Genomic DNA, 19917 nt, shown 5'->3' on the forward strand with positions numbered 1-19917 from the left:
GTAGGGAAAATTAGTCTTTTATGTCATTTTGACTGCCTCATGGTGGTATTTTTAGCCACTGATGGCCGTACTTCATTTTTGTTATATTAGTTGTCTCTTAGTGGGTAAAAACTAGCAAAAATAATTTGAAAACCCTTAGATTAATTTCATATAGTTTACAAAACATTTTTTAGGTCCAGAAATTTTATCCAAGGTAAGAAGGTTTCATAATATGATCGCTCTGCTAAATGATATATATGATTATAAAAGCTTCTTTTAACCTCAGTGTCCATTGACCCTTTGATTGTATCTTCTTTGCTGAAATGCCTAATGAAAATGGCACTAATGAACTACATGGTAATGATTTTCCTTTTATTAATATTACCAGTAACAGCAATAAAATCTCATTTTTCTGTAAGTATTTTTCTGGAATAAATAATAAAAATATTTTCTCATGGTTTAGTTATTTTAATAAGCCAGGTAACAAACATTAGTATGTTCTTCAAAATTGTGTCTGACACGAACAGAAGAAATTTTTCATCTATAAGGAATGTGTTTAGCGCTCTGAATCTTACCTTATTTTAGGAAAATATGTTATTCTGAGGTTATCTTATACCAAAAAAGCATAGTCATGGTGTAAATATTTATTTTCTTTGTGTATTCATGACGTAAGATAACCTTTACCTAATGATAAGAATTGCAAAAAATTCCTAAGTATCAGTCTCTCACAATTTTCCAGGGTTGAATGTTTATAGTAGTGTTAAAGAAAATGTTATTAAGGTACTCTGTCAGAGGTGTGCTGTTTATTAGTAGCATTTCATTTTCATTGTACTTTTCAGAAGAAAGAAGCAGGGAGAGGACAAACAGGTATAAGGGCTATTGTTTAGTTATTGCCTTATTGTAAGCTGTAAGAATTAGGTGGTTGCTTTTAAAGTCTAGAATTGCCAGCATGAACAGTTAAATCAGATTAGGAGATAATCTATTGGAGGTGGTAAATGAAAGAAAAAGGTCCCTGAGGATTTAGGTGTATCTTTCAAAAGTATGACAAATCCAGCAATACTTATTTTCTTAGAACTTGGCAAGTAAATTAATTTTTTGTACTGTTCAAGGGTTGATTTAAGTGTCAGAGTAAGTGATTGGGTAATTGACCTGAAAATTAAAGTTGAATATATTGAATCAGAAGAAATTCTTACAGTTCATCTAATAAAATACACTTTTAAAAATGTATCTATGTAGAAAATAAAACAATAGTCATGCTAGCTGATCTAATAAACAACTGATCTACATTAATAGGATTGAAAATGTATTTTATGATTCTGTGATTACTGAGTGATGTGTTATACACACTGCACTCGGAAACATAGCATTGTAATATAGGTTTGGTTACAGGTACATCATGACTCATGCAATAATCACTGAAGAAATACAAACATGAATTTAAAATTACAATTTATTGTATTTTGTCCTCATTACGGTGCATTTGTAGTTCTTCCCTTAAAGAAAGCTGTCGAAGCTTAAAATTTGCAACAGAAACTTTCCAAAGTAATAAAGAAATGGGAATTCATATCTGTGTATTTTTCCAAAATGCTTGTCTATACGTTTTGAGAAACTCATATTCAGAGATTTAGGAGAATATCCATATAAAGGCATTCAATTTAAAATAATATTTTTCTGTAGTGTAAACACAAAGTCATATTCATTTTCAGTAAATTGTATGGATCCATTTGCAAAATGAAGAAGCTGAGATACAGTATGTTTTATCTATGGATTGTACTCTTGATATTTAAAAGTGATTTACTGCCTAATAACAGTAATTTTTACTGTGTCTTCCAGATGTGTGGAGGTGATTGCCAGAGAGGGACGGAACCTGAAAGAACTGTATTTAGTATCCTGTAAGATCACAGACTATGGTATGTAATATACCTATATCTTTATTTTTTTGTGAAGATTGAACTGGAATTCACAGGGACTGTTATCAAAAGTGTTGGAAATGTAGAGATAAAAATTTTCAAAACCTTTACCCAGAAGAATAGGAAATTTATAAAAAGTGTTTGGCTTGCTTAAAAATATCTGTGGTTGGGAGTATGAAAGTCAATGTATATATTTGCTGCAAAGTATCCTTATAGAATTGGCAGTTACTGGGCAGACTGGGTAGCATCCCCTTTGAATAGTCCTGGAGATCAGGAGAACATTTGAGAGAAAATCAAAATATATATATGTGTTTCTAGATGCTGTAAAAGCATAACTAAGCAAGCAAAAATGTAGACTGATCACCTGTTGTAGGCCAAAAAATTTGAATGAGGTTGATGGTCCTTTAAAAATGCTGTTATGGTAAAATAGAGAGGACCATCTTAGAATCAAATGTCCTCTCTGATAGGCCACATAGAAGGACAGATTTTTTATCTAGAATAGGAAAATTTCTGGTGCTTGTTTGGGAAGGCTGCTTTACTTAAGATACTGACCTTAAACAAGACATGTATTTTTGTCATAGGGCCAGATTCTCAAATGTCTATCTCCCACTTACATGCCTAAATTTCAGTAGAATTTACAAACTGTGTATTTGAGATGTTCAGTTCAGGCTTGCTGATAGTTTTTTTTTTTTAACTTTACACTGCTTAGATTTTAATAAAGAATTACTATGTCGAAGTGATAAATTACCATTCCAGTAGTCACAAACTCATTCTTGTATTTTTCTTTTCAAACTCTGCACTTCACTGGGGTTTGTATTGTGCATTCAAGCATATGTTGTTCTGCAGAGTTCTGTTTACCTTATGTCCACAGTACTGGAAGATGAGGCCACCATGCAGCTGCTGCAGCTGCAGAGCTTTGAGCATGGCAAAGGACAGGGAACACAGGCCTTTACTGCCCTTTCTTCTGGTCTGCTGTTGTTTGTACTTCCATGGGCAGAACAGACATTGTCAGAGTTGAAAATGGATTTTCTCAGCTCGACGCTGCTTGTCCGAGATGAATTTCTGAATTTGTGAAATGTCTTGTGGAAATTCAGGGAAGGAAATTGTCTGTAGAACACAAGGTGATAATAATGAAGGTGCTTCGTGTCCCTGCTGAAGGGTGAGAGGTGCAGGACAGGGTCTGAAGGCAGACCTGTCTCTTCTGTCTGTGTACTGCAGGTCTAGGGGGCCCTACTCTTTTCCCTTCTGACTCTGACAACCCATGTGGAAAGAGTTATCATGGGCATAATGGAATCCATGTCTTGAGGATCAATAATTTCTCAAACTGATTTCACCCTTCATTCAGTGCTGTTACTCAGAGGAAAACATGATTTTTCCCAAAAGTAGAGAAACAACTGAAAAACTGAAGCAAAGAAACCTAGGAGAAAGTAAACCTTGCTTATGAAAGAATAAAGAGAGAGAAAAGGAAGTGTCCATAGCTAGATGGAAGGCAGAAGGTGTGTTTCAGAGAATGAATGAGTGGAAAATAATTGTAGCATTTGGCTGATTAGCTCTATCCAACCTCAGCTTCTCTTCTGTATACTTAGGCCCATCTGTCACTATCATGTTGTAATCTGCAGTCACTTAGTATCATTGTACTCAGTTACTGGGAATTTGAGAAAATTTTCTGTTGATACTGTTGCTACTAAGCTTTACTATTGCTTAAAAATTCAACTATTTTTGTTATTAAAGATCCAGTAAAACAGCTGAGATACTGACTGATTTTTGATACATTATTGACTAATTGATTAGCATTGTAATCTTCAGCATGTCTCAGCATGCCAACCTGCCAAATAAATTCTGCTTTTAATATCTGAGCTGAAAATGCAAAACAAGCCATAACAAAGTAGAATTTATAAGCATAATTTATGGTTTCTAAGGAAGTCAAGATTTTGCCTTAGATTAAAAATGTGATAGCTAGTGAATGTTTATTAGGTAAACAAGAGTGTTGTAAGGTTGAGCTAGGCATCGCCCTTTTCTCATTTATTTTCTGGCAATTCAGTAGAAGAATTTCTCACTGCTGAGAAAATTTGATTGCTTTGATTGCTGGTAAGTTAAAAAGTGAGCACCTTACAGTGTTGCGAACTCTGTTCATTTTTGAACCTCCTTTATCAAAGAATCCCTCTCTCTTCTCAAAGGGAGAAGAGCAGCTGCAGTTCCCCAGAGGCTTTTGAAGCCCTCATGTCCTCAGTAGAGGGAATCAGCTGAGGAGCATGTGCCTGACTTCTCAGGGAGCTTTTAGGTGGTGTCCCATGGTCTTGCAAAGACTTAACCACTCAGGCAGTTCTTTGGGCTCCATCAGAGAGTGTCTGAGGCTCTGTGAGGCTGTGACTGGGCGAGAGCACATTGTCCTGTGCAACCGTGCTCTGTTTTTGATAATCCTGAGGGCGAAACACAGAATCGTGCTTGCTTTGATAATTAAAATCTTGAGACCGGGTTTGTACAGATGCAGGATTTTGAAAGCCCTCTTTGAAACTGTTCAGTGGCAGGTTTTTCATGCTACGAAAGTTAGCAGAATTTTGATGTCTGGGACAAGATCATAATTGGTTAGTAACTCAGCTGGGAAAAAAAAAGGTAATATTGCTAATTTCCAGGAAAAATTTTAACAATTGATACATTAATTTATCAATAATAACTTCAGTAAATAAAGAAAATAATTACAGCAAAAACTGTTATTGGTATGCTTCAATTAACTCAATAAGGTATGTATATGTGAGGTAATTTCATGTCCTCTAGAGAAGGCTGTGAAGTGCAATCTTTGCCATTTTATTAATTACCTTCTTTTGTTTTCCTAATTTCTACATAGGACAGATAGTACACAAAGGTACCAGGCATACATGTTTTTTTTTTAATGTCATTAGTATTTTTAAAGTGCACTAAAATACTACATTTTATTTGGAAGCCTAAAAGATTAAATAAAAACTGCTACATTCTAATAATGTATCCATTGGTGGCATTCCTTTCTCTGACATTTTTCTGACCAGAAAAATTTTCTTTGTAGTGTACAGAGAGATTAGGATTCAAACAGGAATTGAAGTATGTATACATACTGAGAGCTGTTAGCTGATGAGACAAAAAAGCATTCTTTATTTAATGTTACATTCCAAAATGAATGATTTTGTATTTTTGTATACAAAAAAAAGTATTTTGTTTACTTCTGAAAGAAATTATGTTATTATATCCGTTTTTAGGTCTAGCATAATTTTCTCAAGATGTATTTCTAATTAATGATGTCTGTTGGAGTGTTGCATGCTAGAACATTGACAATTTGTTAAAAAGTTTCTTTACATCCAACACATTTTTAAATGCTAAATAATCACTTGAACACATCTAGACTGTCAGGACAGACTGAATTACTATAATCTTTGAGATAAACACGTATTTGCGCAAGAGAACAGACAGAGTGAAGTTAAAGCTAAACATTAGTTCCTCGTAATGTTTCCCCCTTTTGTTAGGCAGTCATGAATTAAGCACGGATTGTCAGTATTATCTTTGAATTTCCTGCCTTTTGTTGATTTGTGTCACAACCTTAACTTTACTTAAACATAGCGGGTTTTGTATTTAAGCTTTTCCTAAGAGCTGGTAAGGAAGCGGGATTTTCTCAGCTGTGGGGAGACTGTGTGTCAAATGAATTAGGTTGATGTGAAGATGCAGAGTGGTGAGCTAGAGCAGCAAGCACACACAGAATTGTGTAACTGTCTCTTCAATTTTATGCTCTAGTTCTGGGTTTTATTGATATCCTTAGTGCTGGGAATTTGTTTTAGGAAAATTATTACTTATCAAGTTTGTAATAGTGGAGAGTGCTGTGCACTCTGAAACACAAAAGTGACATTTTGTGTTCAAAGATAAAAAGATTCAATGAAACAAGCCTGTGAAACAGGAGTAGATGTTTTAAGGTTCTGATCTTGCATTAATGCTAAGTGTATATTTATTAAGAATTACTTTACAGCCACATTCTTTTCAGTAATGAAAGATAAAAGTCTAATGCTTTACTTCCACTTTAGAAAAGCAGTCAGACCAGTGTTTCTTCTGTAAGTGCAGAAAATAATTTCAAGACAGGCTTTAAATGGTAGACTTCCACTAACAGAACACAGGGGAGGGAAAAAAGCAAATCCAAACACCACCACTCCAAAAAATAAATTCCTAAAGGAGTAACCTTTGAAAAATGTTTGAAAAGAAGTGTTCAAATCCAGCACTTTGTACAGCTGTGCCTTGTAAAATCACTGAAGAACTTTCTGAAAAAACAAAGTGCCCAAATAGTTATTACTAAGAGTGTGGTTAGCAGAGTGCAGGGAATGAATTTATCTCACAATGTTGCCTGTTGAGTAACCTGCAGAAGATGACAGTTATCTTCATGGTTGTATTGTAGAATTTCCATTACCTAGTAGGTCTGGATTTTGCGTAACTTAAAAAGTCTCTATTTCTAGCTGTAAAGTAATTGCACAAAGCTTTTCAGAAGAAATGCTTGGCACAAGGAGCTGAGATGAGCTGTGGTCTTTTGCTGAAAGCTCTAGGATTCTGAGTATTGAAAAAGAGCTCTCTAGATATGTAGCCTTTTTCTTTTCTAAAATGGGTACTACTCCTTTTTCATATTGCCTGTTTTCAACATTTAATGATGCATTTAGTGTCTGTGAAGACACATGGGGTTTTTTTAAAGGTTTTTCTTCTGCTGAGGGTGTTTGCTGAAGCAAAAAAAAATAGTTTCAACAAACCATAATGGAATTATATAGTTTTTATATTAAAATGTTATAGATAAGGCATAGCTGTTACAAGTAGAAGTCTGGAGGAATAAGATAGCATTTATACTGAATCAAGTCCAATTGTCACAAGAAAAAAACATAACTGTAACTTGCACATATTTTTCATAACTGGATTATGGATGCTTTTCTCAGAAGTGAGATACCACTAACAATGTTAAAGTAGTTTCCCTAGATACTATTAAATTCTAACGTTTAAATACTTAGGATACATAAGCTTTCTATTTTAAAATAAAATATTTTAATTACCAAGGGATCAGGCTGTCCTACTGGGGGTTTCTTACATTTTCTCTCCAATATTTAGCATTTGTCATGTAAATTATAAAATATAAGCATAGTGTGGGTATTTTCACAAAAAAGAATGTTTAACATCTGCTTCTCACTTGGATTAGCAAATCTGTCTAAGGCTTGATCTCACGAAAACTTTCTTAATATTAGCTTTTTTGAATCTAGTTTTAAAACACCGTGTCTTCTGTACAAAGTAACTCAGAAGGCAAATGCATTTTTGTGGAGATAAGAGCAGCATTTATGGATAGACAGAATGGAACAGGTGGTGAATACATTTCTGAGTTTTAAATATTTCATCCTATTAAGTTCTCTCATTCCTCTCCTGTGTGTGGTTCTTTCTCTTTTGCACTCTTTTAGTGATGCAATGAGAGCAAGCAGTGGTCACACTGACAACCATGTTTATGCTTGTAGGTAAATGTACAGATAATCTTTTAAGGATCAGGGCCTCTGTTACCTCCTTTAGTGGTGTTGTGTGTGTTATGTATAATATGTATGTTTGTGCTTCTATAAAGTGGTGGTAATATATTACAGTACATAGTAGTATCTAACTACTATATATATATATATACATGTATGTGCTTTCTTATAAACTTTTACGTGTTTATTTTCACAAAAACATTTTCTCTTTAGGTTTTGTTCTGCTAGTTATTCAGAAACCTGAATTCACTGAAGTAAGTCATCCAGATTGTTGATGTTTAGTGCCAAATTTTGAGGTTCTTTGCTTGATTTTAGTATTCTTTTTCTGTGCATAGGTTGCAACTTTAACTCCAGTAGACTATAAGAATTAAATTAGCCGACGAGTAAGTAGGTGGCAAGCAATCTGTACCCACTTGTATGTATTAATGATACTTCCTTTCACAAAATCTAGCAGCTAGTAAAGGGGTTTTGTTTGCTTTTGGCATTAAAATGTTCAATTTTTTCGAATCCTGAAGCAAATATTTCCATAGAAACCCTGATAATTATGACGATCACTGAAAGCTTATTCTGGAAGTGGAGGTGAGCTTCAGAGTTTTACGTAGTTTAACAAGCCAACAGTACCTATTATAACATGCTGCCTCTTCCTCCATTATAATGGCATTACTGTTTATGTTGGAGTATGCAGGGGGAAGTTGGGGTTTTTTCACATGCTTCAAAACCTCTGAAAATTTCCCTTCAGCTGGGAGGAAAAATTACAGTGTAGAGCTTTTGTAAGGACATTTTAAAGCTTGTTTGGTTTTATATTTATTCTTGTTTTAGTGTGGAGTAGTTGTTCACATAGATTCTTGCAGATATTGAGACCTAATTTTACTTCCATAGGGGATCCTGTTGACATTGAAACCAAGAGACTTGTTAATGTGAGGAAAGAGAGCTGTGTATTGATGTATTTTGGGAATGAAACCCTATCAGAGGACATCTTTTTTCAGTTCTGTTCAGAACTTTTAGGAATGTTCAGGAGTGAATACAAAACTTTAGTCACCTGTCTGTGGGAATCATTAATAAGGAAAAGTCAAATTAAAACTTTATAAAAAGTAATACCTGAAGCAGAAAAGAGCTCTTGAACAATCTTGTCAGCACCATATATAATTCATAACTATCAAAACCCCAAATTTTCTTTTTGTGTAAGTTTTATCAGTATTCCCAATGTCACAAAAATGGCATGCAGTTTTCTTTAGAAGCTGATTTGAGATACCACTGTGCATCTTCAAGACCCATACAGTGAAATAAATTACTGCAATAGCATATTTCTCAAATAATAGACAGTTGCAAATCCTTTGTCCTATGGTACATAATAAAGGATTTTCTGTATGAGCAATGAGATGAGACAAACTTCCAAACTATTTTTTGTCATCCTGGAAGGTGGGTTGTCCCCCTTAACCTGTACCCTTAAAAATAATGTGGTATAATAGCCAGATGGAGAAAGCTGGATATAGATGCACTTTTCAGTTGTCAAGATGAACAGAGCAGAAGCCTATGATTTGTACTCAGTTTGTTCCCAGTTGCTTGTTCTGACTGTGGAAAACAGAGATGCATTGTACTTAAGGTTTGATTTGTCTTGTAGAGAGACCTACAGGTACTATTATTTTAATTTAAGCTTTTCTGTGGGAAACCTAGTGCTTTGCATTGTTATTTCAAGTCTTTGGTGAAAAATTTGGCAGCAATTTATCAGTGGTAATAGAAAGTTTAATTTTGTGCTGTTTTATCGCCAGAGAGAGATGCTTAAGTTAATCTTAGGAAAAATGCACCTCATTTCTGAGTTCCAAGACACATATTTCTGATACAACAAAAATTGAAATGGCCACAACCTCTTCATGTACTACCAGATATACATTTTCAGGTTCTTGCTTTATTTACTGTGTTAGGAGACTTTACTATAATATCAGGCTTCCATTTAACTCAAGATCTGACTTCTGTTATCTGGTGTTAGTTGTATTTTCTTTTTTTGTGTGATCTAAAAAAGTAACATACAGCTTTATTCCTCCAGTGCCCATGTTAACCCCTGTATGACAACCAGTGTGCTGGGTGCCTCTCCAGTGAGCTACCAGACAGCAGAAGTAATATACCTAAACACTTGCCTTTGGAGCTCAAGACTGATTTAAAGTGCAAATAAATGATTACATGTAAATTGTGCAATTATGATCATATTATGAACATTAGAGTCGTTGTTGGTTTGTTGGTTTTTTTTTTTAATTTTGATTTTGCCTCTCCAAAGACTACCAACAAAATGTATTGTCATTTTTTCCTTTCATTTCAAACAGTGTCTGTTATGTCACACTGCAAGGAAGAATACCAATTCTAACAGAACATTTGATTTGCAGTCAGTGGTAGATTTACTTAACAAAAACAATTGTGAAACTTTATTTAGCATACATTTGTTTCTGGCTTAGATAGAATAATTTAATTTAAATATTTAAAACATGTAATATTTTCTGATAAACACCAGTTACAACTCACATTAACACACTGTTGCTATAATCCAGTTTTATATTTAGTTCATTGTACTTCTGAACTTCTTTAAAATTTGCACCTAAACCACAATATTTGTTGAGTAACAATTAACAATATACTTTTAAAAATCCATACATTTGCTACATTTAAAATTATTAATATAAACATAGTATTTGTCTCAGAGGGATTATTCAACACTCCTCCTAATTCCAAATTTTAAAGCAGTATTTGTATTTTTCTCTGACAGAAACAGAACTCAAAAAGAATAAGAAAAAATAATTTACCACATCTTTTTCCATTCAATGGGTTATGATACAAAAGTCTTGTTGATATATGTAATCATACAAGTAGAGAGTTGCACCATATTTTAAAGGACTGATCGTTTGCAGTTGCAATTTGTTTCTCCTAAATTCTAGAAGCCAGTTTTATGATCCTCCCTTTTTGCTTCACTACAAAATATATTCTAAAAATTACATTTTAAAGTTAGTGTTACCTAAATAAAAGTTACTGTTTTCTTCAGCTGGCATCCAAAAGGGAGAAGCTCATTCACAGTTCTTAAACATAAAAACTGTAGTTTAAACTTAGCAAGTAATGAAGTAGTTTCATCATAATTGCTCAAACTAAGTTAAATCTTTAAAAACATTAATTTGTCGATGGAAGAATTTCCACATTCTGTTTTGTACATTCGCTTGGTGTGTTGTTGGATTCCAGTATTACTCAAATTAGTCAAGAAAAATCTAATTTTCACTGTAATCTATCTGCCTGCCTGAAAAAATTCAAACAAAGTGCTTTGTAGACATACCACTAGTGGAGTTATTTTGAATGCCTAAGTTTAAAAAAAAAATCTTGTAATGCTTTCTGTAGTCTTCTGCAGTAGGATTTTGCTAAGGGAATGAATACCTAGAAAAAGGGTTTTTCTTTAAATGGATGAAAAAATAGTGATTAAGATATTGATGTAGTTGACTAGAATAAAAAGGAAATTAAATTGCTAATGCCACAGCAATATGATAAATACTGGTTTAGAGCTTTATTTTTTAATTTAAAGAAATGAAATGTTTAATTTAAACAGTTCAGTGCCTGAATGTTTTTAACAATTGGAAGGAGAATATGTATACAAATTCTAACTTTACTACATATCTGCCTTTTGACATATTTGTGAGGTCTCAATATGAATATGCATAGGTCTGTTATGTGTAAGTATTGGATCTGCCAAATACCGAAATATCAAGTAGTAGAGACTGGATCATTCTTAATTCATACTAGTTTGAAACTTGAATTACAATGCAACAGCAAAATATGTAATAGAAAAATTTAATAACATGGGTTTTTATCAACTTGTCTAAGAGCTGAGGATGCATCCAAAAAACTTTTAAATTTATTTAGTGAAATGTAATGAGTGGTACTTCCCCTCTGCATTCCTGTAATTGGGATTCTGAGTTAGCTTTATTAAGACAAAAGCATTTGATTTTTATATCTGTAATGAATTATACAAAGAGATTCATGCTGTCTTTGTAGGCTGTAAACTCTGCACAGCATAGAACAGAGTGTAGAAACTGTTCTGTTACCAGTGGAGGGAATGTGATTCACTTCATAAATAATCAAGTAATCATTGTCCTTTCAAAAATTAATAAATTGACATAAAAATTATGTTTTGGTCAACTTCAAATATTTGAAGAGTTTTCTATAAAAAAATTCGCCTCAAAGTAGCTTTTAAATTATGTATTTTAGTTTTTCATAAGTCAAGTGGGATCATTTTAGCTTTTGAAATGTCAAGTATCTTTCCAGAACACTCAGACAGCAAGATTGCTTTATTTGCAGTTCTCTTTGGCTTGGTGCCCTCATTCCTTAATTTTAGCTATGCATACTGAACAATATTTCTTCTAATTACAAGATGCCTAATACAGAAGAGTAGGAAAGTATGTCCAGAAATGTAATATGGAATATTGTTAGCACAAAGAGAAATTAATAAATATGGTTAAAGAGAATTCTTGAATAGTGTAAGAAAACAATTGTAATATGTCTGAAATTCTAAAAAATGTGTGCTTTGGGATATTCTGTTTATTTTTACATACATGGTAATAGGTAAGTGAAATATATTCCATGATGTCAACCAGTTTAGATACTTTTAAAAAGGAACACAAATATGGGAATGTTTAAATGTTATGATCTAGGCATAAAAATCCAGAGTACAAACTTAGCAATGTTTTCAGTAATCTGAAGACATTAATACTTTTTTTTTTTGGAGGGGAGAGGGTTGCTGGTCAATGTTTGGTTAGAGTTTTTTAAACTCTTTTTCATAGAATGTATGATATGTATGATGCAACTCAATTATCTTTTGTGAACTCAGGAGCTCTAGGAACATGGTAATTTCGCTTTGTATGGATATTGGAATTAAGATAACATGGAAAATATTTTTTTTCATACTACCAAACTTTGAAAGCACTGAAATTGTAGATTTCATTTTGTGTAAATTATTTTAATATGAAGATATAATCAAAGCATCTCCCTCTGCTTCAAGTATGAAATCAAGTATGTTCCTTGATTAAATCGGTATGTATACATAACTAATAATTGTCTAGTGTTGAATTTACACTTAAAAATATGTGTTCTCTCAAATAGCTAATTAATTAAAGCATCTTGTTTTATGACTGTTTGAATTAATGCACCTTAAACAGGAGTATTTTCTCAATTTCATTGAAAAAATTGCTGTCCTGAAGTTTAGTGAGCAATCAGTAAACAAAAAAAGTCAAGTATGAAATCATCATTGTTTATTGTTTGTAAGGGTTTCTCAAATGTCTAGGTCTTGCATTAGGGCATTAACCACACTATTAATTTGATATAATCAATAAATCATGGAAATTTTGATTGAAGGAGACCTGTGTTGAGTCACTCAGTCCTGCCAGGCACCCAGGGTGGGGATGTCACCAGCCCTTGATCAGGTCCAACCACTCTCTGTGGCTCTGTGTGGATATTACTTAAAGATCTCCAGGGACAGAGGATCCACCATGTGTCTCTGGATATATCATCAGTGCTTCATTTACACTGCTAAAGACTTGTTTTTTCCCCTCTAATGCCCAACCTAAATCTCACTTGCTGCACTGTGGTCATTGACCTTGTGACATCTTTTGGCAGGCTGTGAGTCAGATTTGACTCCATCCTTTTCATAACCACCAATGCAACTCAGATCTTTCCACAGTATTGTATTTGTGGGAAAAAAGTGTGTTCTTTTTGCATGTGAAACAAACCTGAAACTTAAAAAAAAAGATTATTAACAAATGTTAGCAAATAAGAATAGCTTTCTATTTCTTGGTTAGTCATCCAATGACTCCACCTATTAGGAACTTCTTATACTTTGTATTTATCATACTGAATTTTTTCTTAGGCCTTGAGCATTTGTTTCACCATTAGATTTTAACTTATTATTTAGAGAAAAAAACAAATGCCTTGTGAATGAATTATATTTGTTTTCTTTTTGCAGTTAACATTGAAATTAATGCAGTTAACATTAAAAATCCGTGACAGTGTTATGTTGCCTATAGCTTTGTTTTAAACCAATGAGGGGATATTGGGAAAAAAAGTAAAACCTCTTTCTGGCTATTTGGATATTGCTACATTTTCATGTTGGTAAAACATGATTTCTTTAACTTTCATTTTGTTTTGAAATCAGGCACAATGAAGAAAACTCATTAATATTTGAGCAGCAATAAGTGCTCCATCATCCTAACCTGCCAGTTTTGCTGGTACCATCTCTGTTATGAAAAGCCTTTAACTGTGGCTGCCTAATAAAAGGATAATATAGCATAATTACCTATAACCAGTTGCTGGTCTGGTGCACCAAATCCCAGATTATGTGTGTTGTACGTCTCCTATGTTCCTCTAACTTTCATCTGAATCTCTGCTATTTCCCTAAAAGCATAGGTTTGTACCTTTTTTTACCAGTAGAATGTAACCTTTATGGTTAGTCTGTATTTGGCTCTTTTTCATTTCTTTCACCACCATTAAACTTTGTTATCTGACTCGGTGTACCAGTTTTTCTTGATTGATGTTTAAGAGGGACAAAAGTACTCTAAGCAGTTGGAGGCTATTTTCAAACCCTTGGGGAGTTGTAGTCATAACTAATGATATCCTAAAGTGGCCCTGCTGTATCTACATTTTAGAGGCTCAGACAGAGGAACATGAAACTGCTGACTGGAAACATGGTATCCTTCAATATTTTGAATAGGCCAGGCAGAATGATGGCACTATAAATGAAAAGGTATTTAAAGCTGTGTTTTTCAGAAAAAAATTAGCTCAGAAACATGTTCTAAATTTCGCTGCCTGTTCTTTGCTTTGTGCATTTTAGTTACATCACATTCATCGGTCAGAATTGCGGTGGGGGGTGTGTTTTGTGTTGGGTTTGGTGACACTGGAGCCTACGAGTAGTTCTTTGAGGCCATGTCCTATAATGACTCATGAAGGACTTCTTTTGTTTGTGCCCACATGGGACTGTTCCTGTACATGCCAAGAAAGTGGAAAAACATGTTGATATGGAATTTCAATGAAAAAGACCCACTGTTTTTAGGGGATACTTTCAGCAGGTATGAAACAGTACCTACTTGATCAAAATCTTGAAGTCTCCATTTTTTACCGGTAAATCCCTGAAGTGATGCTTGTGTATGTAACTGAAAGAAGACAGAATACCCACTAATTTCACTTTGGCTACCTAGATGATCTCTTTTGTTTCTTTTCTGTAGTTTAAGGGCATATCAGTTCTTATTTTTCCTAGATGTAGTTCAACAATTCTGTGTAAACAGAACTTGTTTTTTCTACCATGCTGTGTTCTTGTCATATAATTAAAGGAGGAGGATTAAGAAACCATTCTGATCAAATGTAACTGCTAAGAAAAAAGAAGGAAAGAAGAAATCTATTTTGTCCTTTAATCAATAAATATACAAGTACACTTTAATAGAAACTGCAAACTGAAAGAAACCTAATTCATTGAGGTTGCTACTCCCTCTGCAATCTATATTTTCTTACAAGCTATGATTTATGACCAGTGAGGTTTTGCACAGGTTTTGTAAAATAGACTGAAGATACGCTGGTTTTGTGTATATATTTGTGTATATATACACAATACCTTTTTGTGATCTTATGTAAAGGGGTTTGGCATCAGCCACGTGTTTGCACTTATATTTGGTTTTCAAGGCCTGCACATGCAGGTACAAACATGCACAAACACCTTGGATTATGTTTGTTTCTTATGTAGTCATAATTGAAGAAATGCCTTTAGAGTGCAGACAGAGCACACATCTTACAAGGATGTCTTTCAATGAAAGGAAAAAGATTAGATAGCAGTATAAATAATTTTTTTTTTTGACTATTTGACTTCTAATGCAGCTGAGCATTTCATAAGTCAGATACAGTACTGGTAAATTTTGCATGCATTCCTGTTATTTTTAATCAAAATAAAAAGGTCAACAATGTAGTCTTTCTAGTAAAATAAAGTACAATTTGATTACTTTCTGCTAATGCATATTACGATTTAATTTGATTTTTAGGAAGAGGGAGGTCTCTAATGGAAAGGAAATGGACTGTATAAATTAGGTATACCCTCTTACATTTACCTCTGTTCATGCAATTTTAAATACTGTTGCTAGTGCCAAACAAAGAAATAACAACGTTTGAATTGTAAACATACTGAGCACATATATATGAAATGTGCAAAACCTTTTTTAAATTTACGAAGTGCCTGAATCTCCTCACTGAGATATCTACCCAAAATTTACAATTATTTATTGTAATAAATAGATAAAAATTAAAGGTCAATCTGAAAGCTGTGGGGTCTGAAGATACAACCTACAAGCTGTCCCACAAGAACAGAGTTCCCCAGTTCAGGGAAATATATTAATTATATGGATCTTGTGGAAAGATTGTTTCAGATAAAATACAGAAACTGTGTAATACTTTTTTAGCATGTGTACGCAAAGCTCTTTCTTTAGGTGGGTGAAATTACCTAGCCACACAGCTCTGCTCCGTTCTTCATGTAAGATGCTTATGATGCTCTAATCATCACAGTTGCAACTTTGTGTATTGTCACTCATCTGATTACCAAAGATTCCAGGACTAGAGATTTTGCAGCACCTTGCAGTTTGCAGATAAAAAGTCCATAATCTTGTATCAGGATTTAACAAAGCAGCATTTGTGTAGTTCCTATGGGAAGTGGCTTAGAACTGCACACAGAAGTTAAGCTTATTACTGTACTTGATAATGGAGCTACTGACAGGTCTTTTGTTGAATGAGAGTAGGTGCACATCAGATTGTGATAGATGGAAAGCCTTGTTGGTTTTTTGTGTGGTTTTTTTTTTTCTGACATAGACTTTAAATCTTGAAGATCTGCTGATATCACATAGGGAATAAAAGCTGCTTTAGATGTATGGGAATAAAAGCAAAAGAATTCAAAATAAAACCAATCAGTCAAAGCAATAACATGTGCAGCTACGGTTTAGGGAAAAAATCCTTGGATTTTTTGCTGTCAGCTGGAACCTTGATCAGTTTAGGAACTCAGAAAATGTTTTCTCTCTTTTCAAAGTTTTAATTGATTATGTAAAACATTTTCAGATTCTACAATGCTGAATACAGAGTTTATAGTACCTTTCAACTTTCTTGATAGTCTTGAGGCAACCTTGATCTATTTTGGAGACAGCAGCCATCACTGTTATATTTCATAATGCTTGGAGAAAAATGAAAAATTCAAGTTTTAACTCTGACTGTTGCAAATTTTGGATATGTATTGCTGAAATAAGTCACTTTGTATGAGGAATGCTACTGTAGAGGCCTTCTCTCCTACACCTGGCCACTTTTCACTTTCCTAGTATTTTCAAAGTGCAATGCAGGTGTTTTCAATCTAATCCACAGTTAATAGGCAAACCACTTTTTCAGAGAGCCCAAGACAGCAGGCTCACCTAATAATCAGTGGTGGTGGCCTTTGGGAATAAAGAATTGGGATCCAGGGGTTTGGTCACTCCCGCAGTTTGAGTACCCACATGGAGTCAGGATGTAGTTTCAACAAGAGAAATGTGGGCTGTGACAGGGGTAGATGGAGAAGTCTGAGGTCAGGCACTCAAAAAAATTACAGAATACAGGATCCCTGGGATAGAAAGCACACATGGATTTAAGCATAGATAATTTTATCTCAGAAAAGGAGAAATAGCAGGTATGGATTTTAGAGTGGAAGTACCACAGTGCTCTGAGCTGTGAGAGGGTCTTCAGAGGGGTTAGGGGTTGCCCAGGCCACCCCTTTTCTTGGGGAGAAGAGTATACACCACAGGCTTGTACCCTTATCCTTCTTGTTCTCTATCCAGAAACGTTAATTCCTAAACCATTCAGCTTCTCTGTTCCTGCCAGTAATGTTGTATGAAAGAGTACTTTTGTAAATACACCCTCTTGCCCCCAAATTTAAACATTTAAATGAATCTTATCTCTATTATGATTAAATTCTTCCTTTTCCAGATGGAGACTGAGTACTAGAAAATGGCATCAGTTTGTGACAATGCATCATATATTCTAAAGCTTTTCTTTTCATTACATGCTTTAGGTGATCAATGTTTGTAGTAAGTTAGGAGAAAGGTTTCAAAGAGTCAGATCTACGTTAAGAAGCCCTGGAACCTCTTACTATACTGCCAGGATGTGAATTGTCAGGAAGTGGTAGGATATTGGAGACAGAAATTTACACAAAGTCAGGAACTTTTCATTGATATGTTTTGTTCTTCATGACTGTTGTAAAGTTGACCATTTACATTCACATTGTCTTTAGTTATGCTTGTCCTTTAGATTTGCTCAGTGTTGTGGCCAATCATGCTTAATTTCTTTATCAGTGATCTGGACAAGGGGATCAAGTGCCCTCTAAGTCATTGTTGATCTGTGGGAGGGCGGGAAGGTTCTGCAGAGGGATCTGGACAGGCTGGATCCATGGTCCAAGGCCAGGGGTCTGAGGTTCAACATGGTCAATTGTCAGGACCTCCCTTGGGTCACAACAACCTCATACACGCTGGGAAAGAGGAGGTGGAGAGCTGTCCTGTGGAAAACCTGTGGGTGCTGGTCAACACCGGTGGAACATGAGCCAGTTGTGTCCAGGTGGTCAAGAAGGCCAATGACACCTGGCTCAGATCAGCAACAGTGGGGCAGCAGGAGCAGTGCTGGGCACCAGTAAGGCCAGACCTCAAATTCTGTGTCAGGTTCTGGGCCCCTCACTATAAGAAGGACATTGAGGGGCTGGAATGTGTCCAGAGAAGGACATCAGGGCTGGGGAAGGGTCTGGAGCACAAATCTGATGAGGAGCATCTGAGGGAGCTGGGGGTGCTCAGACTGGAGAAAGTGGGGGAGAGAGGGTGTGTGGGGGGGGAGTTGTTGCTTTCTAAAACACAATGTATTGTAACTAGGTGAGGGTCAGGTTCCTCTCCCTGGTAACAAGTGACAGGACAACGGGAAACAGTGTTGAGTTGAGCCACAGGAGGTTGAGATTTCATCCTAGGTAGAATTTTGTCACCAGAAGTGTGATCAAGCGCTGGAACAGGCTGCCCGGGGCAGTGGTAGTATTTAAAAGACATGTAGAAGTGGCACACAGGGACATGAGTTAGTGGTGGACCTGACACCGGTGGGTTAATGTCTGGACTGCCAACCTAAATGATTCTGTAACCTTAATAGGTAATTTCATGTGTCCAGATATAAAGAATTTCTAGTGTCTTTATATTCTGAGACTGTGAGAGCTTCAATAAAACACCCATTTATATTTTCCATTTCAAGTGGCATTACAAACATCAGCTTTACACATTCTTGCTTAGCAAGTACATAGAAAAGCAAGAATGTCTGCTTCTCTTCATTGGTTTTATTGTTTTTGTTTCCACATTACAGTGTCTGTAGTTTGCCACTGTTACCTGCAAATTTGCAGGAAATGTCTTAGCTTTTGTAGGTTTAATCCTTTTTTTTTCTTCAGATATGCCCTGTGCTCTCAATTTTAATTTATTCTGAAGGAAAAAAAATCCCTATTCCAAAGTGACTTCTTTATGATGGGAAAGAAACTTAAAAAACTAAGTTGTTGTTTCCATCTCCAAGTATGTGTTTAGATTGCAGTACTTGGTACTTACATTTATCTTTTCCAAGTACCTGTTTTCCATCTTTCTTCTCAGAGAAAGAACAAACGAAATATTTCAGCTGTGGTAATGAGGACAGAATGCATCTGAAGGTGGGGTTTGCTTTTCTTTGCAAATAGCAAAAGAATAACAGGTGAGGAGTTCTAGCTTAAATATTTACATGTGAATTTAGTGACTGCAAAATCAGTAATCTGATTAAAATTAGATGCAGTATTAGATGCAGTACTTATGGGTTCTGTACAAACTCTAGGATACCCAGCTTTTAAGCAGATTTCAGAAATATTGTATGTGTCATACAGTATTTAAGAACTGTTTTTGTGAGCTTCTTTTGAGTATCATGGTTGTCAGTTTAAAAAGGAATTAGCTAACAGACATTTTAAGGCGCTTCTGTCTATACAAATAGCATTTGAGTACCAAGAGACCAATATTGATTGACACAATATTTGTTGCTCTGTCTAGAATCTTTGGCACCAATTCATTGTTCTTACTGAAGAAAACATAGGCTAAAATTACATAAAACTAAGTTAGGTGGGGAAAATAACTGCATTTGTGGTAGAGGTACATAATATTCTTGGAGCTATTTTGTATAATTATGAAAGTATGGATTGTTCTTATAAGTAATCAAGAGTGACATTTAAAAGGAGAAATGAAGATTTAAAATAAAAAATTGATATAAAAATTATGTGATCCAGAAAGTTCACAAATTGATCTGTTACTCTAATACTTAACATAGAGAACATAAAGCTCCTTTCTAATTTGATTCATGAACAAAAGAAAACTTCTTATAGGAAGATGTGAAATAATAGGAAAAACTCCTCATTGAAAGGACCCTGAGAAATAATTCCTTGGCTATCAAGGTCCAGGAGAGATCTTTCCTGTCCTCTAGGCAGA

General features: G+C 34.7%; 1 protein-coding gene across 1 annotated transcript in view; it reads left to right on the forward strand.

The window, feature by feature from the left end:
- FBXL17 (F-box and leucine rich repeat protein 17) overlaps positions 1–19917 on the forward strand; it is a 263870-nt gene that overhangs the window by 164986 nt on the left and 78967 nt on the right. The window contains exon 7 of the mRNA XM_014309924.2: positions 1813–1889. Within this exon, the coding sequence (XP_014165399.1) occupies positions 1813–1889 (77 nt within the window). The remainder of the gene's footprint in view (positions 1–1812; positions 1890–19917) is intronic.

This window comes from Geospiza fortis, unplaced genomic scaffold, assembly GCF_000277835.1.
Source record: "Geospiza fortis unplaced genomic scaffold, GeoFor_1.0 scaffold447, whole genome shotgun sequence".
NCBI lineage: Eukaryota > Metazoa > Chordata > Aves > Passeriformes > Thraupidae > Geospiza > Geospiza fortis.